General features: G+C 40.5%; 1 protein-coding gene across 3 annotated transcripts in view; it reads left to right on the top strand.

Annotated features, from left to right (window-relative positions):
• Positions 1-23,925, top strand: part of PRMT3 (protein arginine methyltransferase 3) — a 103,410-nt gene that overhangs the window by 7,750 nt on the left and 71,735 nt on the right. For all 3 annotated transcript variants that reach the window (XR_012159379.1, XM_073347845.1, XM_073347844.1), the window contains 5 exons: positions 4,639-4,688; positions 6,237-6,339; positions 9,054-9,207; positions 13,375-13,519; positions 17,101-17,166. Coding sequence is in view for 2 of the 3 variants with exons in the window: in XM_073347845.1 (XP_073203946.1) it covers positions 4,639-4,688; positions 6,237-6,339; positions 9,054-9,207; positions 13,375-13,519; positions 17,101-17,166 (518 nt within the window). In the remaining variant the exon portion in view is untranslated. The remainder of the gene's footprint in view (positions 1-4,638; positions 4,689-6,236; positions 6,340-9,053; positions 9,208-13,374; positions 13,520-17,100; positions 17,167-23,925) is intronic.

Raw genomic sequence — 23,925 nt, 5'->3', positions numbered from 1 at the left:
TTTATAATTCTGCTATTGCCAGGGGACCCATCTTAAAAGGCTGTTATCCTTTTGACATATTGGGGTTTAGATAATGTTAAATAGGACCTATCTACACTGCAGAATAGAACTGCTTTATGGTGTCAGGGCAGTCATGCTGTAACCAGGGCCCCTGTCATGGTTCTACAAGTAGTGTAGGATAAATCTTGGAAATTAACTACTAGGGAGAGAGGAGGATGTGGATTGGATGTTAAGAGAATAGGGAGAAGTTAAAGCAGGGTGGTAAATATGGGAGTGCCGAGTGAGGGGACTTTGATGTGAAGCGGGTGGGGGGGAAACTGATGGAATTACAGGCACTCAGGTACTAAGATATTACAGTGGTAATAAGAACCTAGATAGGGAGGTATTGACAGGCATGTGCTGTTCAGGAAACACAGTAATAGACATAAAGGTGGTGGAGTAGCATTGTATATTAATGACCAGGTAGACAATACAGAAATTAGAAGTGATGGAATAGATAAAATGGAATCTATGGGTTCAGATTTACTTTGGGGAAGAAAGGTAACAGAGGTTCCATGGGATGGAGTTTGGGGTCTTTAACACTGGTTTTCATGTGGATAGAGACCTCTTCAATATTTTTAATGAAATAAATACTCTTGGAATTGTTTGTTAATGGGAAAATTTTAATTTCCCATCTTTAGATTGGACACAAGTGCTACTAATAATTGTAGGGCCCAGATATTCCTGGATGTGATAGCTGACACACCAAATAGTCACCAAACCAACAAGACTTAATATTCATAAGTAATGGTGACCTCACAAAAGAATTGGTTGTAGAGAACAACCTTGGTTCAAGAAATCATGAGTTAATTCAGTTTGAGATAAATGGAAGGATAAGCAAAAATAGGTCTGCAACTAGGGGCCCTTGATTTTAAGAGGACAGACTTTATAAAAATTAGGGAAGTGGACTTGAGTGTGAAGAATTCAAGGATTTGAATATGGAGGAGGCTTCGAATTAGTTTCTGCAACTTTGACTTAAAAGTTTCAGAAGCCTGCATGTCAAGCAAAGTGGGGGTTGAGAGGGAATATAGGGAAGGGTTGCAGATGAAACTAGATGAACAGGGATCTCAAACAGGTTATTAAGAGAGCTTGCAAGTAAAGAAAGAAGGGATGGATCAGCCAGGAAAGCTACCTCTTGAAGGTCAGGAAGTATAGGAGGGGAAAAAAAGTGATGACTGCTAAAAGCCAAGCAGAATTGGATCTTACAAAGGAAATTAAAACCAATAGTAAAAGGTTCTTTAACCATATAAATAAAAAGAAAACACCACTAAGCACTGAGGATGGGATGGAGATTAAAGTAATGTAAGTATGGCTCAACACCTACACTAATACTTTGCCTCAGTTTTTAAGAAGAGTAATCAGGAGTTTGGGGGCGGTGGCAGGGTGACTAATGGGGATACAGAAGTCGAAATTACCACATCTGAGATGGAAGCTAAACTCAAACAGCTTAATGGGACCAAATCAGGGAGCCTGGATAATCTCCATCCAATAATAAAGGACTAGCACATGAAATTGCAAGCCCAATAGCAAGGATTTTTACTGAATCTGTGAACTTGAAGATCGTGCCCTATGACTGCAGAATTTCAAATATAGTACCTATATATAGTATATATTTAAGAGGCAGTGGGGGGAGGAGGGGAGTGATCTGGGAAACTACAGGCACATTAGTTTGACCTCAATTCTGTGCAAGGTCTTAGAACAAATTTTGAAAGAGAGAGTAATAAATGTAAATGTAATTAATAAATGTAATTGTGGTAAAATATAACATACTTTTACAAAGGGTAGATTGCGCCAAACCAGTTATCTTCTCAAAGAAAGATGAGGTTGATTTTCTAGACAAAAGAAATACAATAGATCTAATCTACTTGGATTTCAGTAAAGCATTTGCTACAGTTCCATATGGGAAATAATAGTTAAATTGGAAAAGATAGGGATTAATACAAGAATCAAAAGGCAGAACTGGGTAAGGGGGAGACTACAACGGGTCATGCTGAAAGGTGAACTGTCAGGCTTGAGAGAGGGTTGAGAGAGTAGACTTCCTCAAAAGTTGGTCCTGGGGCCAGTCTTATTTAATACTTTCATTCATGAACTTGGCCCAAAAAGTGGTGGTGTGCTAATAAAATTTGTGGTTGTCACAAAGTTGGGAGATAACTCCAGTGTGGAGGAGGACTGGAATATCCTTCAAAAGTGGTCTCCCACCTTTTTATGCCCAAGATCACTTTGTGAATTTAAGGGCAACCCAGGATCTATCTCGCCTCTTCCCCGAGGCCCTGCCCCTTCCCCAAAGGCCCCCTCCCCATCACTCGCTCTCTGCCATCCTCACTCACTTTCACCAGGATGGGGTAGTGGGTTGGGGTTCAGGAGAGGGTGTGGGCTTGGGCTGGGGCTGAGAGATTTGCAGTGTGGGAGGGGGCGCTCTGAGCTGTGCCTGGGGCAGGGGGTTAGGGTGCAGGAGGTGGTATGGGGTCTGGGGGGGGAGGTCAGGGCTGGGGTTCAGGGTGCAGGAGGGGGTTCAGGGTGCTGGCTCCGGGAAGGGTCTGGGAGTTGGGTTGCGGCCTCCTGCCGGGCAGCCCTTACCTCTGGTAGGCAGGGCAGCTCCCTGCCTACCCCAGCCCCATGCCACTCCCGGAAGGGGCCAATACACTCCTGAGGCGGGTGGCCAGTGGGACGTGGCTCTGCACACTACCCCCTCTCTGCAAGCACTGCCTCTGCAGTTCCCATTGGCCACAGCTCCCCATTCTCGGCCAATGGGAGCTGCGGGGGTGGTGCTTGCAGGCAGGAGCAGCGTGTGCAGGGAGACCCCTTGCCCCTCTTCCCCAGGGCCATGGGGTGTGCTGGCCGCTTCTGGGAGTGGCATGGGGCTGGGTCAGGCATGGAGCCTGTCTAAGTGGTAGCCCCGCTGCGCCACCGGAGATTGCGATTGAGTGGAAGAGCCTCTAGGATTGACCAGTCAATCACGTTCGACTGGTTGGTGACTACTGTCTTACAAGATGTGGTGACCTTGAAAACTGAAGTAATAGAAATTGGATGAAATTTAATAGTTCAGTGTGAAAGGTGCACTTGGGGATTAACAACAAGAATTTTTGCTATAAGCTGGGGACATATCTGTTGAAAGTGACTGCGAAGGAGAAGGACATGGGTATATTCATCTGTCACAGGATGACGGTGAGCTGCCAATGTGATGCAGCCATGAAAAAAGGCTTCTGCAATCCTAGGATGCATCAGGCGAGGTATTTACAGTAGAGACAGGGAAGTGTTTGTATCCTTATACAAGGCACTGGTGAGACCTCATCTGGAATACTTTGTGTAATTCTGGTCTCTCCCGTTTAAGAAAGATGAATTTAAACTGGAACAGGTGCAGAGAAGGGCTACCAGGATGAACAGAAGAATGGAGAACCTACCTTATGAGAGGAGACTTAAGGAGCTTTGCTTGTTTAGCCTAACCAAAGGAAGGTGGAGGGGAGATATGATTGTTCTGTCCAGATGCATCAGAGCGATAAATACCAGGGAGCGAGACGAGTTATTTAAGTTAAGGGCCAATGTTAGCCCAAGAACAAATGGATATAAACTGTCCATCAATAAGTTTAGGTTTGAAATTTGATGAAGGTTTCTAACTATCAGAGGAATAAAGTTCTGGAACAGCCTTCCAGTGGGAGTTGTGGAGGCAAAAAACCTATCTTGTTTTAACACTGAGCTTGATAAATTTGTGGAAGGGATTGTGGGAGGTTAGATAGGTCATATGCCATTGTAGGCAATCTGTGACTGCTATTAGCAAATATCTCAATCACCGGAGGTGGAACACTAGATGGGGAGGGCTCTGAGTTATGACAGAGAATTATTTCCCAGGTATCTATCTGCTGGGTTTTGCCCACGTGTTCAAGGTTTTACTGATCGCTGTATTTGAGGTAGGGAAGGAATTTCCTCCCAGGTCAGATTGACAGACGGGGGTTGGCAAGGGGAGGGGAGGCCTTTCATCTTTCTCTGCAGCATGGGTCACTTGCTGGTTTGAACTAGAGTAAATGATGGATTAATATAGCAACCTAATGGAATAGTTCTGTTGCTGTCATCGTATAGCGAACATGGGATATGTTTAAACCACTTTTGTTACTGTGCTACAAAGCCAGTTTAAGGGATTGTTTGTCATAAATTAGTCCTAGCTGACAGAGTTTATTCAATAATTAGAAAGCTGCTAATGTGTATCAAAATTGTCACGGGATACCAGCATTTATACTCAGGTTTCTAGCCAAAGACTCTTACTATCGATGTTACTGTAGATGTTGCTGCCTTTCTGAGCAAGCCAGGTGGAAAGCTGTTTGCTAAGTGACAGAATTCCCTGTTAGATAAGCTATGTTTACATGTGTTTGGTTTTTAGTATGTTGCAAATATAAACTGAAGACTGAATTAAAGGATCTGACACTTTAGTCCTGAAGAAAAATATCAGAATAATGTAGATAGCAAATGAAGGTAGGAACACTGCACTAAATAATAGTGTGCACCCCTGGGAACACTGGCCAATTGAACAACTAATTAACATTTGCACTATTGTAAAATATGTGATTTTTTTTTTTTATTGTAACATGAGCTTTTTTTCTTTTTCAGCACTTGAGTTTTATGGATACATTAAGCTAATAAACTTTGTTAGAATGAAGGTAAGTGGACAGTTTATTACTTCAATTTTTTACTTTGTGAATGGGGAAAATATTTTGAGTGTGTTTTTATGGAATAATTCTATATTAAGTCTCTAGAAATAAGTAATTGTGGAAATTGTTTTAAAATTTATAAATGAATTTATGCAGATCTCTGAGCAGTTTAAGTGGCTTTTAGTTTTTATTTAGTAAAATCCACCTTAAATAAATGAAAAATATTTTAAAATTGAGACACAAGATGTATTCATTCCAGGGCAATATTTCCAGTCTCCTATAAAGTCCAAGTAATTGGCCTTCGTGTGATTGTGCTGCATATTGGGGTTTGATGAAATGAGTGGAATTTACCTACCAGTCTGGCCACAGCTGGAATAGCAGCTGCTGCTCCATTCAGTTTAGGGAGGGGGTTTCCTTGCCACTGGATCCATGTCTGTTCAGAATCATTCTCTGGTAGTTAAGGTAAGATTACATGAGGTGGGTAGAAAGTGCAAAAGGAGAGAACCCAAAGTAGGATTGGAAGTATTGCTCACTTCTAATTTGATTGTTTCAGGCCCTGTCTCTGTTTTACTGATATCAGGATATCTGGTTCAGAGCTGTAGTGTAGTAGGGACCGCTTCATGTGCCTGTGTACACTACAACTTATGAACATGTTGTAACTTTCTCCTGATTCAGTTTAGTTTTAGCATGGATGGGCTCTTACACAACTTAGCATTTTTGAGACCTGTAATGCCTGGGCATGTTTTCATCTTCCGGTAGTATGGACTGGTTAGTTAGTTACATCTTACTGTTAGTCCTGTGAGGTAGGTAATTGTTGTGATGTTGCAAATTGAGAAACTGATGTTTCGAGCCTGATTTTTTCCCCTCAAGATGTGCTGAACATATACAGCTAATTAGAGCTGTGAGGCTCAGCACTTGTAAAAACTGGGCTCTAAGTGACTTGCTCCAAGTCACAGTTGTTGTCAGAGCCAGATTTAGAATCCAGGAGTAGCTTTCTCTACTTCAGCAGTTCTCAACCAGGGACCCTGGGCCCCCTGGGGGGCTGCTAGCAGGTTTCAGGGGGTCCTTAAGCAGGGTCGGCATTAGACTCACTGTGACTCAGGGCAGAAAGCCCCTGCCATGTGGTGCTGAAGCCTGGGCCCCCAAGCCCTGCCACTTGGGGCTGAGGCTGAAGCCTGAGCAACTTAGCTTTGCGGGGCCATTTGTGGCATATGGCCCTGGGCAATTGCCCTGCTTGCTACCTCTTAATGCTAGCCCTGGCTTTTATATGCAGAAAAACAGTTGTTGTGGAACAAGTAGGGCCTGGAGGTTTTATAGCATGTTGTGGGGGCCTCAGAAAGAAAAAGGTTAAGAACCTCTGCTCTATGTCATGTTGCCAAGTAATGCTTCTCTCTCAGCTTTTGCTACAAGGTTATTTTAATAAGTCATTTAGACACTTGTAGCCCATGGAGAAAAGTGAAACTAACTTACTTATGTCTTGTAGTTTACTTTTTAAACTAAGGTCCTATGATTTTTAAGAACCTTATTTCACATGCTCATTTAATGTTTTTTGTCTAGAAACCAACTGCAGAATACTTGAATTCTCTCAGCAGCCCACTGCCGTGGGAGGAAGAGAAGTACTTGAAACCAGAGCTAGAAGATGATCTATTACTTCAGTTTGGTAAGACTTTTCAATCAGAGTATAGCCTTACTAGAACAATAAGTGACCTCGCCCCTTTCATAGTTTAGTACATCCCAGGTGAGACAATATCCCTAGATGTAGATGGGCTAGATTTACATTTCCCAGGGCAATGGACTATCCAAAATGTTCAAATGAAGTGATCTATGAATATTTTGTAGCCTTAAAAAAAAAATAAAAAATAAAAAATAAAAAATAATAAAAGGTTGTATGAACAGATTGGGGAGGGAGTGTCACACTTAACTCTAAATGTTTATGGAATTTCCATTCTTATGCTGCAGCAAAACATTGTCTTTATATATCACATTTGGGTACTTAAAATTAATCCGATCACCTACAAATAAACACATTAGAGGTAGTAATCTGTGTAATTGAAAACTACGTCACATTTTGTATTGGTTATCTTTCATTAGGTACCTAACAAATACAATAATATGACGAAATTATATATTTGTATTTGGAATTCTGATGACCTATATAAATCACTTGAGTTTATCTCTCACGACTTATATTTGTGTTATCTGTATTCTTCCTCCCCTTTCTCAATACTATTTTGTCACTCGGCGCATCTTTCCTTCATTTAAATTGTAAGGCTTTTTTTGTTTAGGGCGGGGACTGTGTCCTTCTATGTTTGTACGCTACCTAGCACAAGGGGGCCCAGTCCTAATTAGAACTTTCTGTACTGCAGTAGCACCCAAGATAGGGAATGGGGGATTGTTTCCCTTTCCTAACCAACTTATATTGGGATTTTTCTGACTGTACCGCTGACTTGCAATGTGATCCTCGAGCAAGTTGCAAAGGGCCAGATTTCCAGAGGTGCTGTGTACTCACGGCTCCATTTGATGTTATAAGGAGTTGGAGGTGCTCAACACTTCAGAAAATTATGCTGTAAATGTGTCTCTCACTTTCATCTATTGGGTAAAATGAGTATGTACCTATCAGCTGGGGTATGATTTTTAAATCCAGTTATTCCTGTTACTAGACATTATTCTCTCTGTATATCTCTAGTTCATTTTTTAGAAGATCCAAACTGTATCTAGAGAACGCTGTGATTTTGCTGTTGATCTACTGAAGTAACTTCCAAGCTGCTTGACCAAACCTAAATAAGAAGGCTCTCTCCAGATCTTCAGGAGCAATGTCCTGTGCTTCATGACTATCTTACCAATGGCTTGTTATGGCTTTGACATCCACTTCAATCCTGTTCCGTGGCTTTATATGTGCTTTACTGTGTATCTCCATTGTAAATTTTTTGATGGTTTCTAACATGTTCCATGCTTGCGCTCTCTCCCTCTCCGCAGTTTTCTGCCCTGCGTCCTCCTCCTGACCCTCATTTTGGGGACTGCCTTTAGGGAAGGGATACTGATTTTTGTTTCCTGTTCTGAGTGGTGTGGAAGCATTATTTCCCCCATCCTCCATGACCCTAACTAGTTCTAAACATAGGCGTGGGAACTAGGGATGCAGGGGGTGCTGCCGGACCCCCAGGTTTTGTGTGGGGTCCTGGCCGCTGGCCCTGTGCCCAGGGTCCCATCTGCTGTCGGCCCTGTGCCCAGGGCTCTGCTCCTGGCACTGTGCCCTAGGGTCCTGGCGGCCACCCCCAGCTATGGTCCCAGTCTCAGCTCCCTAACTTCTGTCTGCATCTTCCCTCACCCGCCTCCTCCCGGAGCCATGGCCTGGTCCTGGCCCCTGCTCTGGGAAGAAGTGGCATAGATAGGAGTAAAGGGTGTGAAGTAAAAATTTTGGGGATCACTGGCTTTCAGCACTCGCACTGTAAAAAGTGTTCCAGTGTCACTGGTTTGAGAAGTTCTGTTGCCACAGCTCTTGTTGGCCTTGTGCAATGCCCCCCAGAAAAGCATTGCTTCATGAGATCAAAACAAAGGTGTATTTTTAAAACACCTAAATCTAAAGCTCCCTAAATCTAAAGCTCCCTAAATCTAAGCTCCCTAAATCTAAGCTCATTTTCTCTGCAGTGTTTCTGGCTTGTCAAGGAAGACAAGCCAGAGGATCCGTTTGCTCTACCATGCAAGAGACTCAATTACGATAACCCCATCTCCCAAGTGTGGTGGGGCCTAATCCTTCATTATTGACATCCAGTGGCAATTATGCCTGCTGTGTTCAGCGGGTGCAAGGTTGGACCTATGTTTTGAAGTCAAGGCACTATTTTAATAATAATGAATTATACTTACCTATGGATCTCAAAGCATCTCACACATTTTTATTAAGCCCCACAACAGCCCTGAGGGATGAGTTTGAAGGGCTATGAATATATTTTTTGTCACATGCTAGTTATGAAAGCCTTCATCTTGTAGAACATCTTGTCTTCTGAGTTAATAGCCCTTCTAGCTCTTGGCCAAGGTAATTGGCAAAGCAGGGTGTACCGCCTTCATTGGCTTCAGCTAAAGAGAACGTCTGATTTGTTAAGTCATGAAGACTAGTATTCAGACACATTTGAAAGGTAGAATTTTGGGGTATTGGTGTTAAGGGCCCACCTCCTCCATGCTCACTTATGGTAAGTGTTACCTTGCTCTGCAAGTAGTCCTATCCATGAAGATACTTGTGGAATAACATACTGTTTAATGAATGAAGGTAGCAGCATCAGGCACTTAATTTATCCTTTATATAGATATATTTATACACATCTGTAATTAGGTAATGCTGTCAGTTGACAGTGGTTGACATTTGTTGTTCTATTTCATTAGACATAGAGGATCTTTATGATTCTACAAACATCTCATACCCCAATGGACTAAGTGATAACACAGCGATCCTCGAACAGTTGAAATGTACAGAACACAGAGCAAAGCTTGCAGAAACGGCATTAGCCAGAGCGCAAGAAGATCTTCAGAAAATGAGGTAAGATGTTTTTGAATAAAGCTTTTTCTGAAGCAGAGTTCTGGATGGTAGACAAAAATGTGTGCAGTTAATACTAGCAGTCAGTAGAAACTCAGGCTGCAGAATTCAAGTGAAAGTTAGCACCGTCAGGACATTAGTCTTATCTGTGTGTTTTACCTCTGCAAATAGTGTCGATTTGTGGTGTTTTAAAAATATTGCAAGATAAAGCACAACTAAACTGACTAAATGTCTAGACAAAACTCCTGAGCCATGAAACAGATTTCTTCCCATTCCCCCTCCCTAAGCCATCAATAGTGGAATCAAATTCCCGTGTTGTGGAATTTCCATTGAAAATTTCTTTCCTTTCTCTGCTCTCTTATCCCCAAACTAAAATCTAGGGAGTACAAGCAAGAATGTCATCTGATCTTAACTTTAAATCATGAAGTTTTGCAGTATATCATTGGTGGTGGTGCAGCTGCATAAATATGAAGGAATTGGTATCTCCTGGAATTTATGAAATCCTGCCAAATTGTTAGTTCAAGATGACAACTGCAGCCACTCCAGTTGCAGCAATCAAAGACATTGGAAAGATGAAGTATTAATCTACCTTGAATCACCCTTATTTAAGAAATTATGGTTGCTGCTTGTTGACGGATGCCGTTAGAATCCTAGGACTGAAGGGGACCTCGAGAGGTCATCTAGTCCAGTCCCCTGCCCTACTCATGGTAGGACTAAGTATTGTTCAGACCATCCCTGACAGGTGTTTGTTTAACCTGCTCTTAAAAATCCCCAATGATGGAGATTCTAGGCAATTTATTCTCGTGCTTAAGCACTTTGACTGGTAGGAAGTTTTTCTGAACGTCCAGCCTAAACTTCCCTTGGTGCAATTTAAGACCATTGCTTCTTGTCCTTTCCTCAGAGGTTAAGGAGAACAATTTACCTCCCTCCTCCTTGTAACAACCTTTTATGTACTTGAAAACTGTTAACATGTCCCCTCTCAGTCTTCCCTTCTCCAGACTAAACAAACCCACTTTTTTCAATCTTTTCTCACAGGTCATGTTTTTTAGACCTTTAATAATTTTTGTTGCTCTTCTCTGGACTTTCTTCAGTTTGTCCACATCTTTCCTGAAATGTGGCACCCAGAACTGGACACAATAATCCAGTTGAGGCCTCATAAGTGTGGAGTAGAATGGAAGAATCACTTCTTGTCTTGCTTACAACACGCCTACTAAGACATTCCAGAATGTTTGCTTTTTTTTTTTTTTTTCCCCAATAGCGTTACGCTGTTGACTCATATTTAGCTTGTGATTCGGGATGACCCCCAGATCCCTTTCAGCAGTACTCCTTCCTACATAGTCATTTCCCATTCTGTGTGTGCACAGCTGATTGCTCCTTCCTAAGGGGAAAGCTTTACATTTGTCCTTATTGAATTTCATCCTGTTTACTTCAGACCATTTCTCCAGTTTGTCCAGATCATTTTGAGTTTTAATTCTATCCTTTTAATTCATTTAATTTCATTAATTGCAACCCCTCCCAGCTTGGTATCGTCCGCAAACTTTGTAAGTGTGCTTTCTATGCCATTATGTAAATCATTGATGAAGATATTGGACAGAACCGGACCCAGAACTGATCTCTGTCGGATCCCACTTGATATGCCATTCCAGCTTGACTGTGAACCACTGATAAGTACTCTGTGGGAACGCTTTCCCAACCAGTTATGCACCCACCTTATAGTTGCTCCATCTAGATTGTATTTCCATAGTTTGTTTATGAGAAGGTCATGCGAGACAGTATTAAAGGTCAAGCTATACCACATCTACAACTCCCCCATCCACAAGGGTTCTTCTCCTGTCAGAGAAAGCTATTAGGTTGGTTTGATACGATTGGTTCTTGACAAATCCATGCTGACTGTTGCTTATCACCTTATTATCTTCTAGGTGTTTACAAATCGATTGCTTAATTATTTGCTCCATAATCTTTCAGGGTACTGAAGTTAAGCTGACTACTCTGTAATTGCCCTGGTTGTCCTTATTTCTCTTTTTTGTAGATGGGCACTATATTTTCCCTTTTCCAGTCCTCTGGAATCTCTCTTGTGTAAGGAAGTCTTACATGTTACATAATGTGAGATGTTTGAGTCCACCACATGCTTTCAAGTTAAAGAATGACAGTTCTGCGTACTTCACAAACGTGTGGAATGTAAACTTATTCTTGTTCAGAACCTAGTAATTACACTTATAAAGAGCATGCTGCATTTGAGACCCTGTAATAAGCTAGTACTTTCATGGGATATCAGCGTGATCTTCACAAATTGGAAGTCTCTTCTTAAGCCATGATTAATTTTTTTAAATCACGGTTTCTGATGTACAATGTTCTTCCAGTGCCATTAAAATTTTAGTGACTTATCTACCCTAAGCTCAACAAAAATAAGAGAAGAGGGGTTTGTATCTACATCTTCCTAATCAGTATATCAGGGTTAACATCTCTACAGTTATGAAAAATGCTTTAGGAGTTTAAATGACAACATGTTCAAGACTTCAGTTTTACATCTCATATGAGCACAGAGGCTTCTAAAACTATTGGAAGCTGTCTCCAACAATTAGTGGGAGGACAGTCACCTAGTGAATCTCAAACATTTCTTGCAGCACCTGGGTTTTCCTTTAAAGGTTGCCAGTCCAAATAGTCCTGTTCTAATGATGTTTAGTTGAGCTGACAGGTTGAGAGTGCAGTGGTATGTGGTTGGAGGTTAACAGTAACAATCTTTTGCTTAACTGGTGGAAAAAAAGTAACAATGTTTTCTAAACATAACTAAGTTTCAACCTACAATATTTGACACAGTTTACAAATTTAAAGATATGTCACGTTTATCTTGAATTTATCATATTACCCTGCTCCTGCATACGATGAGCAGGTATGTAACTTTGCTCATGTGAATAGTGGTCCTATTCAAGGGTAAAGTTAAGCATTTGCAGCATCAGGCTAAAATTGTATTTCATTAAAAACTTTTCTCTTACTGGCATAAAATATTTGTCACTTACAGAAAAAAATTGTTCACAATGAAAAGTAACTAAATTTCCAATAAACTAATAAAATTATTCCAAAGTCTTTTGTACAAACAAGCCAAAATTTTCGAAATAGGTTTCTAAAGTTGGGCTACTAAGACTATATTTAGGCACCTAAGTGCTTTCGAAAATCCTGTATCTAAATCACTTAACAGCACAAGTCCTGTTCACTTCAAACTGTAGACTCTGATGAAGGGGCGTAGGCTGGTTGAAAGACTTCTGTTTGCTTGACTTATGGGAGTTCACAATATCTGAAGGTGCTGTTGGCTGCATATATAGCCCAAGCTGTTTGCTTATCAGTTTTGTGTTCGAGTTTGTAGTCTTCTAACAGTGTGGCCATGGGCTTACCTTTTTTTTTAGCATAGAGGAATATTTCCAGTAGAGGAAACTGTAAATTCTTGTGGAAGAAACAAGACAACAAGAAACAACGTACAAAACATCCTCTTTGTCAATTTAAGACTAAAAAAGGGAAATAAGTGGAGAACTAGCAACACTAAAACAAAAAAATCTTTTACAATTAAAAAAAATCTTTTAAAATCATGATTTGTATCAATCCTGCCTGGTTTTCTTTTTTAAAATTTTGTTGGTTGTTAATATACTCAACCTTCCATAAATCACTAACGTAGGTGTGTTTTAAGAGTAGTTTTTAAAGGTGTCATGGTTTTGAACCACATCTCTAGATAATATGGTCTCTGTCATGTTTGTCTCATCCTGTATTTTGACTTCTGACATACTGTTAACATAGAAACCGCTTACAAAATGGGCATTTCCCTCTTTTTTTAAAAAAAAAACCCTAACGAAATTTAAATCAGGTGGGTTGTAATTGGGGTGCTTTTCCAACATAGATGGAGGGTGTAGGGATAGCACGCAGATAAATGAAACACTGCAAACTTCACACTGCTGGAATTTAGTGTCTAAAATGCGGAAGAAATGCAGAGAGAATAGCAAATCATGCAGCAGCTTTTTCTCGGAGCCAGTAGGGGGAGTTTCAGCACAGTTAAGTCATAATGGAGTTTCGGTGTTGTAAAAGGCCCTCTGCAGTCTGCATTCCTTATCTCTTCTCAGCTCCCCCCTTCTTTTTCATGGTCCTGTAAACATGTCTCAAGGGTATGTTTCAAATTGATTACAGAGAATTTGCACAGGATTTTGTGATGAACGCAGATGTCAGAAGCAGCTCTTCGTCATCTAGCGCCATTGCGGAACTCCGGGAGGATGAGGATGGCGTTTACTTCAGTTCATATGGGCATTATGGGATACACGAAGAGATGCTAAAGGTTAGAAAGTCAACACAAATGCATCTTACTCATAACTAGGAAGGAAAAATGGAATGAAAAAAAGCTGTGTCCATAAATATACTCTGCAGAGTAGCTGCATTTTTAACCCTTCCGGTGTTTAATAGTTTATCCTGGGAGCTAGAGTGAAAGAATCACAAAAAAGAGCTAATATTTTCAGCTGCCATTGTATCTAGATTCCTGTCGTATACGTTCTTGACTGTACCAGAAACACTAGAAATGTAATAGAAGTATATTGAGATTACAGGTATACTTGATTGCTAGTAAGAAAATATTCATCTCTAATATCTGTAACAACATCTGTTCTTGCTGCTTTTGTTTCTTTTGCTGTAGAAATGTGAGTGAATTCTGTATACTACTGTAAGATATAAACAGTAAATGTCCTTCATTTTTTATTCTGCTCTTTAGACGAAAATTTAGCAAGCAAAAAACCACACTAAACCTTTAAATGCTATGTCTGCCAATTTATGTAGTTATTCAAAAATTATTTGAACTCCATTTAGTGTATCGATAAGCATTACATTGAACAATTACTAGGATTGTCTAAATATTATTTAAGAATGGAAAATATATTTAAAAGAGAATGTCCAGAACTCTTCAAAAAACAAACAAAAATCCTTTCATCCTGAGTGTTAACTTAATTTTATAAGTGGCTTTTATTTTAACCCAAAATCTTTAGTACCGGCTCTCTGAAAAAAGAATATTATGTTGTGTACAAGGACAGGAATTGGTTGCTCTGAAATATCATAAAGCAATTCTGCAATTTCATAATAAAGAAAGAACATGGGTATCTAAACAAAATCAGCTAAAATATGAAGCCATAAGGTACATTCACTCTTATATAGCATAGGTAGCAGATTTAGGCTTCCTGCTTTCTGAAACATTTACTGGTCCTAGCCTCAGAAAAATCCTCTGCATCTGTTTTATGGTACATTTGAACAGCATTGAGCAGCCGATGTGGTTTTATGGAGCATTCTTGCAGAAATCCTTTTGTGGCACAGGTGTCTGTGGATACAGATGGTAATATGCTTTCCAAAATGAAAAGCATAGTGGTAAAGAGGTGTGTGCAGAACTTGGAAACAATCAGTTTTAATCAGATTTGCGTCAGCACTGTATGTCTGCCAGACTAACAAAATGACTTTTAAATATGGGGCTAGAGGTATTTTTATTTTATTTATTTATTTTAAAGTCAGTCACACACAGAAAATCTGAAATCATAAGCTCTAAATCACTTTGTCAGACTGGGGTAAAACCATTTTGTTGATACGAACAGTTCATAGTACCTTGGTTTGGAGCTATACTAAAAGATCCTGAACCTCTGATGAACTGATAGTTTTATAGTTGGTGATAAATCTTTCTATTTCACTGGCTTCAGGAAACTTTTGTGATGTTAAAATCCCTTTAGTAACATCTGATTTCTGCCCAATAAAATGTGGAAAATACCTGAGTTATGGCATGTGTAAGTTCTTGTATATACTTAGTTTTTAGGTCCAAAAGACCCCAACACATACAACATTTATTTTGCTTAAGTTTTTATTATTGTGAGTTTTTTACATTAAAAATAATGGCTCATTAAATTGAAGTGATAGCAAACTTTTTGTTAAATTAATCCTAAATCTGCTTATAACATGTTTTATTGGTTTAAAAAAAAACCAAACAAACCAGCAACCACGCACAAAAAACAAGCTCATTTTTTTTTGTCCTTTAACTTGGCCCTGGCAGGTCAGTGTTGTTTATGCTATTCCCTCCCATAGTATTTCAGAGGACAGGAGGATTGCTACTTGAAACGGATAGTGCGCTTTATTTAAAAATTGCTTGAAGAGTGTCTGTCTGATAATAACTTACTTATTTTTCAGCTTATTGTATTGAAAGGTTGGATGGGAGGAGAGAAGGAGTTGATGAATAGAGACCCAAAATGAATGACTGAAGCTCATTCAAGCAGCAGTGCATGTAGTAAAGACAGCAGTTGGAATACTATTGATTAAGTTGGGGCAGTGCTGAAGCAGTGTGATTGGTGAAGCTGAAAGCTTTCCAGCTGACTGCTTTCTCGATTGATGCTGAACCTTTTGAATTTTTTGTGGTTTCAGCAAATCCCGTATTTCAGAGCTGCTGAGAGCATAAAAAAATCCTGAATCCTTAAAATCTGCCCTCATAACAAACCAATATAATTTTAGATGATCCTAACAAAAGTTTTTATAATTCATAATTTTATCAAAACCAATGCAAAGCTGTGATTCTCTCAACATTTTATTAAACTATCCCATTTTTGTAGTGATTTTTTTTTCTTTCAAATATTGCTTTTTTTGTGAAGAACTGATTTACCTTAAATTAAAATGGAGCTCACTGGAATCTAAATTGTTTAATAAAAGTTTGCATGCTTATGCTTTACTCTTAACTTTTTTTTAAGTAACTTTATTTTGCTCATCTAAAAAGAAATAAACTGTCTTGGCTGATAGAGAAATTAATATTATGGAAGATAAAAGAATAATTTCTTGATCCTTTATCATCTAATGGTGCAATACGGACTTTTCATGCATGCACTAGGGTTCAGCTCTCTTCTTCAGCACAGTATTGTTTTTAGACTGTCCAAGCCAGAGCCATAAATAGTTAGTTATAATCATGGCTTTTTAATTTCCTTTTCATTCGCTCTGTCACTTGATTCTCTGGCTGTTGCAACAGGGACTCTAAAACAGATGGCTTACTGTCCATTTGAGTGCCTTCGCATATAAAGAGCATCAGTGTTTGCTCGCTGGTAAGTTGAGCTGCTCTGCCAGCTCACATACTAATCCACTACAGATATTCCAATAAGTATGCTTGAGAGCCTGCCAGCTCTTTGGGGGATGCTGAGTTAGTGCTTGGTCATTGCTTCTGAACTTAGTATTTCATAGTGTTTGTTGTGTAGCTTCAGTGATTTATTTGTTGTCTTATGGTTTGTAGGTTTCTATGTATTCGCTTCCAGAAGCGAAACAGGGTAATCTGGTATCAGGACCTGATCAATAGCTTCTTTAAAACAAAGCAAGAAGTTTGGGTTATGCAATCTGTTTGATTTTAGTGTATAATATTTTCGCTACATGCATTCATGCCCCAGATGTCAAGGTAGATACCTCAGGTAGATGACTGTTCGATTATGTTGATCAAGTATTACCTTTTAGTTATCAGTGCAGCTGGGAAGGGTAGGGAATAAGTATAAAACAGACACTTTAAAACGTGAAGCTCACTCAAACACTTGAAATCCGAACAAAAATCACAAGTAGCTGCTTACTTTCAGAATTAGAACTATATATAATATCGAACGTGGATGGTTTTGTTGCTGCCTGGCACAGTTTGTAGCAACCCAACTTGTCTTTGCTTCATAAACAATGTACATTCTGAAGAGTCATTGTATGGGAAATCCTGAAATTACACTGGTGGTTGTCCCCCTGTGGCTTTTCAATGTGTAGAGCATATTGATTAGTCAATATTGATTAGTCAATATTTTCTTAGAAATGACTATTTAAAAAAAGACTGCTCCAACATCTTCAGCCTGTCACATGTACATAACTGTGTTTATGCTTAATTTATAGGATAAAGTGCGTACTGAAAGCTATCGTGATTTCATATACAAAAACCCACACATCTTCAAGGGCAAGGTAAGCAAAACAGCTCAGAAGCTGTAATATTTCTGCAGTCCATGATTCTCTCATGCAGTAGAACCCTCTTTGGTTTGGATGTCTGCTTGCTCTGGGGATGGAGTATCACTGACAGGATTTGATTTAATGTACTCTGGCTTTATTGCGTGGAAGAGTGTTATTCAACTGCTGGAGGGTGCAGACTGCTGATAACAGAAATGCTGATCAATGTTGTTGTTGTTCTTAATGCTGTCTTGGAGTGTTCATTAATTATGATGACATGTCTAAGGTAAACCTTTCTTGTCCAGTATTTTAAGCAGAATCTATTTTGGACAGATTCTATTTACAGCAATTCAAGTGAAATTTTAACCTACATCTGGCATCATAGAAATCCCAGTGCAACTAGTTTTGGGAAAGGGTTCAAATCTAATTAATTTATCTAACTCATGAGTTAGGCTTTTTTGGTCAGATTAGGAACTAAATGAAATGGGGGCCCAGGGTTAATCATTCATTATTATTGGTGTATGTTGTCTTTGCTAGATAACTTTTTGTCCTCAATTGTTACCCTAACTATGGCTCTTTCATCACCAGGTTATTTAATTTCTGTTTTTCTGCAAGGCATTTTGGCTATTTCTAATGCTTACCATTCTTTAAGTCCATTTACAGGCCATCTGCAATGGTTTCTCTTATCTTTTCATAGACTGATACCTAATGCTGCCTAATGCTTCTCTTTCTTAGGCTGCTATACGTATTTCTTATGGAATGAGAATTTTTCTCTGCCTCCCCTATTTCCTTCTTTTAATTCTTATACTCGCAGGATGAAGGTTTTTTAAAGTGATAATGCTACCACAAGGCATCATAATAAAGAGTTATTCTTCCTTAATGGTCCCTCAGCTGGAAATCAACCTAAATAGCTTTCTAAGGTAGGAGGTTCTTATTTTCTTCCAAGGAGTGCTACCTCTCGTAATAGGGTGCCTTGTGACCCATGTTTACTCCCATTTGATCTTGTAACTTCCCTGTGGCAACCACAGCAATTGTTCATATGAAAAAGTAACATTAGGAAGGAAGAATTGTTTTCATATATTTTTAAAGCTCTCTAATGTGACGTGTCCTTTGTGAAACCAGTCAGTCTTCCCCTGCTTTCCTGTACATGGTTCTGTCTCTCTTCCCCCTCTTCTCACCTTCTACATACTTTCCTGCCCTCTGGTTCTCTTCTCCCTGGGTATTCTGCTCAACCACTTGATCTATTCTCTCCCTTTTGGTGGCTGGCAGCTACAGTCCTACTGGTGGCTTTCAAATAGAATAAGCCTCACTCCTGTTGTATCCACAGAGTCGTTCTTAAGCCTAATGTTGATGAATCAAGCCTCTTCCAGCATAACTTTCTGCATAAAACAAATTTTTATTGCATTTAACTGTGCATCTGAATCCTTCTCAGTGTGTGAAAATGGAAAGGGCGAGACTTAAGAAAAGGACACTTCAGCAGTGTCTCACTACTGCCAAGCATCCAGGAGAAAACTACTGTGTTTGCTTGCATCTCATTCTGGCCAAAGCGCAAATGCTGGTGCTGAGATACGATATCGGTCTGATGAAAGCCACAATTTACTACAACGTGAATTTTCTTCAAGACCCTGTGTCTAGGTTTTATGCCCAACCTGTTAAAGAAATACTCCCTGTGCCCCCTTCCGTCCAGCAGCAATCTTTCTTGTTAAGAATTGCTTGAATATTTTGCTTCATCAACATGCAAAATATTTCCTGAAAGCAAAATATCTTACTAGGCCATTAAGGTTGTGAAGTTTCCAAGCTGAGAACTGTATTAACCAAACATCCTCTTGAACTTCTGTTTCATTTAGTTTCAAGTCTATTGGCTGTAATAATCAGAGTAGGATAACTATTCAAATATAGCAGTATTGGAAGAAAGGAAATTGTGGTGCTTAGGGTTGAACCTGTGTGTCTGAAAGGTCAACTGTGTATTTGCAGAGACCCAAGCAGATTTCACTTGCTTTTTAGTCCAAAACTAGGGCATCAAAAAATGCAGAAGTTAGGAGGGCAGTTAAGTGCACCGGTGATGCATTTAATCCAGAAAATCAACTGGCCTGTTCTGTAATGTCCAGAATAAATGGTGCTTCTATCAGTACGTGGCTCAGGAAATTACTGGTTGCTGCCTCTCAACATAGAATTGTCAGATTTTAACCATTTGAGGTTGATTTGTCCCCAGAAAAGGAACTTTGATCCACTTTAAAACTGAGACATCTGTTTTGTTTTTTTTAAAGGGGGAGATTGTCTGGAACAAAGAAGTTGCTTTGTCTAAGATTTGTTATAGGTACACTGCATGTCTTTTGAGGGAGACATCAGTGACACTCTGTGGGGTATCGATTAATAATTTAGCTCTTCCTAACTTCCTTATCTTCCTAAGATTGTCATCCTTTGAGGGAATAGATTTAATTGACTGGATAGCTGACTGCTTCTTTCCTGAATTCAAAGTAATTCACTCTTTTGTTCGTATGGAATCATGCTTCCCTAAAAGTAACTACAGAGGATTCTCAGAATTTAGTAGCTACAGTGCTATAATACGCTGCAGTGCTGTCAAATCACCAGCCTAGCTGCTCCAGGTATCTGGTGAGAGGCCATATGTGATCAGGACAAGAATACTTTAGCTGTAGACCTCTGTCCTCAGGCTAAGTGATGACTATTCTTTGTCTTTCAGATGTGCTCCAGCTCAACTATTGTACCTATCTACCCCATCCCTCACGTTCCCCTGCTGGACTAGTTCCATTTGGTTTTTAACTAACCAGGGCAACTGTCCAAGATGCTATCTGTTTTAATTTTTCCCATTAATGGTGATTCTTTGCTTCTGTGCAGCTGTGAAACATGATCATTGTTTTGCAAAAGGTTTATTTTTATCCCCCATTTTCCAGCTTTTATGGTTCAGCAATTTTGTTAATTCCTGTAGATGAAATGCTATGTAAGAGCAGGACGATATCATTTGGAAAACATGAGACTTCAGCTGTTAGAGAAGCATTGGTTTTATTTTCCATTCCTGTCTCGAAGACCTCAGCCTGATTCCTGTAGTTGCTCCATGCTAGAACTTCAGTGGCAATAGCAGTACCGTATATGGATTGGCCACTGAATTGACTTCTTACTGGAACAGTGGCAAAGGTTGAAGAGAAGTGCATAGTTCCTAGGAAAAATTTTGTGTCCAGAACTTCCATTTCCTTATCTGCTAATGATGGATTGCAGACCGGTGTCTTGGTGTCCTCCCCTGCCAGGTGGAATTCACAATGGTGATCGGGAAGCATAAACAGTTAAACAAGTGATTACCATGACATTTTTCCTAGGTACTTGTACATTCTTACAAGATGTGCTGGGGTGTTAAAAGTAAACTTCATCTTGCCTTCTCTTTCAGTACCCAGCCACGCCACAGCATAATGAGCCTCCTGTAAACAGTAAACTGTAGGGGACGAGGAGGAGGTGGAAATGTGGTGCGTGGGGGATGAATTCACTCCCCAAAATGCACAAGGCGTTTGTATGCAGTCCAGATGTCATGGGAAGGAGGTCTGGCTGTGCAGTTCTTTGAGAATCTGTATTATCATGTGTGTTTGCATGTAGTGTAGTCCATATGTAAATGTAATCACAGTTCAGCAAAGGGTGTATTTTTCAGGGAAGCATTTCTGTGACAGACTTATGGTGGACATCCTAGACAGGGCTAACAGTCAGGTACAAAATGAAAGGGAAAAGGATTCACAGCAAGTGGAAAGGCACAGATGGGCAGCAGAGCCTGTGGAGAGAATTGCAGCATGTGAGGAGAGACTTGCAACACAGTTTCTGGAGCAGACACGTTGCTTGAGGAAGGAAGAGAGAGCACAGCAGAAAGACCTATCTGAGAAGCTGTTTGCACTAACTGCTGGTAGAATTCAAGCTCCTGCACCACATCCTGAGTCCTCTCCACGGTACAATGTTCTGCAGACTGGGAACACATTAGGCAGTACCATGGTTGGATGGCCCATGGAAGGGGAACTGACTGCCAGTTGGACAGGGTAAACCACGTGCCTGATTGCCTCAGAAACCTCCACCACCACTTTATCCACAGTTGACTTTCCAATACCAGACTGGTTAGCAGCAGCATGGACTAGCATGACCTTCCTCATGTGTGTGCCCTGACACTGAAAGGTCAGGGCAAGCAGCTCATGAAGCTTCAGAAATATTATTTTCTTCATGTGACAGTTCCGGACCCATTGCTGTCACCTCAGGTCCACGTGGTGATGTGATCCCACCAGTCTCTGCTTGTGCTCCAGAAGCGCTGGTCAACATAGGGGGCATCAGCAGCTATGCAGAGACTCATGAGCAGGATCAGCCAGTTCGAGTCTCTTGTCATTATCCTCCTCCGACAGATCCTTCGGTAGATCAGAAAAACACCACTGAAATGCCCACCAGCATCTCATGGATGCTCTGCTGGTTTGCACTTTCACTCCTGTGTCAGCAAGCAGAAGCAGCTCTTCAAACAGAGAGCTCTCCATGCTGCTGGCCCCAGTTGCCAGAGGCATGCTGACCCAATAGACGGCTTGGTTGGATGTGTTGGCAGGCTGTAAAAACTGTGACAGTCAAGTCGTCCCATACAGCACCACAAACAAAGGTCTAGAGCAGCTGGGGAGGACACTAGGAAGCTTGGGATAAGCTGATTTGCTCAAGTGTGTGTAGTGCAGTGTGGACTCATGAGCATGGGTGTGAGACCCAGTCAATGTTCAGTATACATGCTCAAGCGCAGGCTTACAAACACCAAGCCTGCTGTCTTAAGTCCCACAGATTTAGGTTTATATTAGTGGAGACAGAGCTTTAGGGTTTACAACCTTCTTGTCACTGAGGCTGGCAGCCTTGGGAGCCCTGGCTCAAGCTGTAGCTTGGAGTCTAGGCTCCCAGCAACACAGCAGGGATTCCGAAAGCTCGGTCTGCAGGCTGTGGGAGTTGGGCCACCTGGGGAGCAACTGGCCTGGGAGTTTGGAAGCCTTGGGGCCCACATGGTGGGGCTGCCCTGGGGCTCTGGACTCAGGGGTCTCAGCAGTTGCTGATATGTTTCATGTCGATTTTACTGCTTCCCATCCCTGAGTAGCAGCTGTGAGACCGATCAGTCATTACTAAAGGTTACTCATTTCCATTCAGTCCTGCAATTAAGGTGTAATACTGTACTAATAACAGCAACTTTCATCTAAAATTCAAAGATTGGAAAATTCATGGTCCCATTTTGTAAATGGGGAAACAGAGGTAGGGATTAAGGGTCATTGTGGCTTTTAAGCCATTACTTGAGAAGAAAGATTTGTATGAAGGGTAGCAACCATGCTGAAGTGAGGAGCCCTGGAGAAATTCTACCTGGCTAAGTTAACTAGAATTCTTGCTGGGGAGCATCTGCGAGAATGGGAATATCTTTCAGAGACTCCTAGTGCACTCCTGCTGTACCTATCTAGCTCTGATGGCAAGAGCAATATGGGGTGTGAGGAGAAGACTCATGCCCATCTTCTCTCCTTCCACTTTTAGGGAGTATCTTCCCAGATTCTGGTTAGTAGGGAGAAGTGTCAGCATTTTCTGATGTGGTATCTTGGCCCCAGCCAGGTATGCAGAGGGAGATGGGGGAGACTTTTTGATTCCCAATCCCCATCCAAGCCATTTCTTGCACCTGCATAGGCTAGACGAAGTGAAACCCAAAGTGACTTGCTTAGTCGTATAGAAAGTCAGTGGCAGTTGGAAACTGAACTAGGGGCTGCTGAGACGCAGGCATCTATCTCCTGTGCTGACTCTGGACCGCTTCAAAAAACTTATCCTACTTAGCATTCAGTCACCAGCTGACAAAGTGTTTCTATGTCAAATCCATGTTGAGGTACAGTTCCCATACCTGGTAATGACCCTTATTTTTGCATATTGGCAAATGGCCTTCCATATAAAATACCCTCAAGGAATTCATAGGGCTTTCATGAGGTAAATAGGTGATGGTCAGTATCCTTCTATCAGCACTATCCATCTGTTGCAAGCCTCCTGAAATGATGCTTCAACCCTTCCTGCCTTGGCCCTCCAGCTGAGAGAAGTTTGGGTGGGGCAGATTGCCTTCTTTTGTATTATGAATGATGAAGGTTCTCCCTCTCCTACTTAAGAGTTGTAGAAACACCTGTAGGAAACCTATCGGATTCCCCTTGTGGGGAATATACCCAACACAGAGGTAAATAGAGAAGAGGTAAAAATGGCATTAACATAAGCAGAGAAACAGGCAAGTCAGGGGCCATTTTTGTAGATTTATGTAGTGTCAGTAAAGAATTGAACAACGTATCAGGAGGAGGGGTTTTTAAAACAAAAAAATAAAAAAAATCATGGTACTTCCATGGGAATTCCAGCCACAATTGATTTTTTTTTTTTTTTTTTCTGAACAATCACTGTGGCTGTTAACTTATTCTCTGCATGGAAAGTAAATATTGAAAGGCGCTTGGAGATTATAAATACTCTTTGTAGAACACAGGTATCTACGTTGCAATTGGCTTATAAACTAACACTTCAAAATATTTTTATTTTCACTTCTAATCATTACTGATTCTTTCCTTTACTTCTTGACTCTGGTATGAACCTAAGCACTTTGTAAATAACTTTTAAAAATCCTTATCTGAGCTTTTCTGTGCCAAGTTTGTGCTTGTAATTAATCTTTATGGCAAAATTTAAAATCACCAAATAGGCTCAGAATGGAAAACGCTGGGAAACCTTTAATTACAGTGCCATGAATGGTACAGGTGGAATGCAAGTTTTTCC

Source organism: Lepidochelys kempii, chromosome 6 (genome assembly GCF_965140265.1).
Source record: "Lepidochelys kempii isolate rLepKem1 chromosome 6, rLepKem1.hap2, whole genome shotgun sequence".
Classification (NCBI taxonomy): Eukaryota; Metazoa; Chordata; order Testudines; family Cheloniidae; genus Lepidochelys; species Lepidochelys kempii.
The sequence above is the reverse complement of the archived record's forward strand: the minus strand, read 5'-3'. Positions and strand labels throughout refer to the sequence as shown.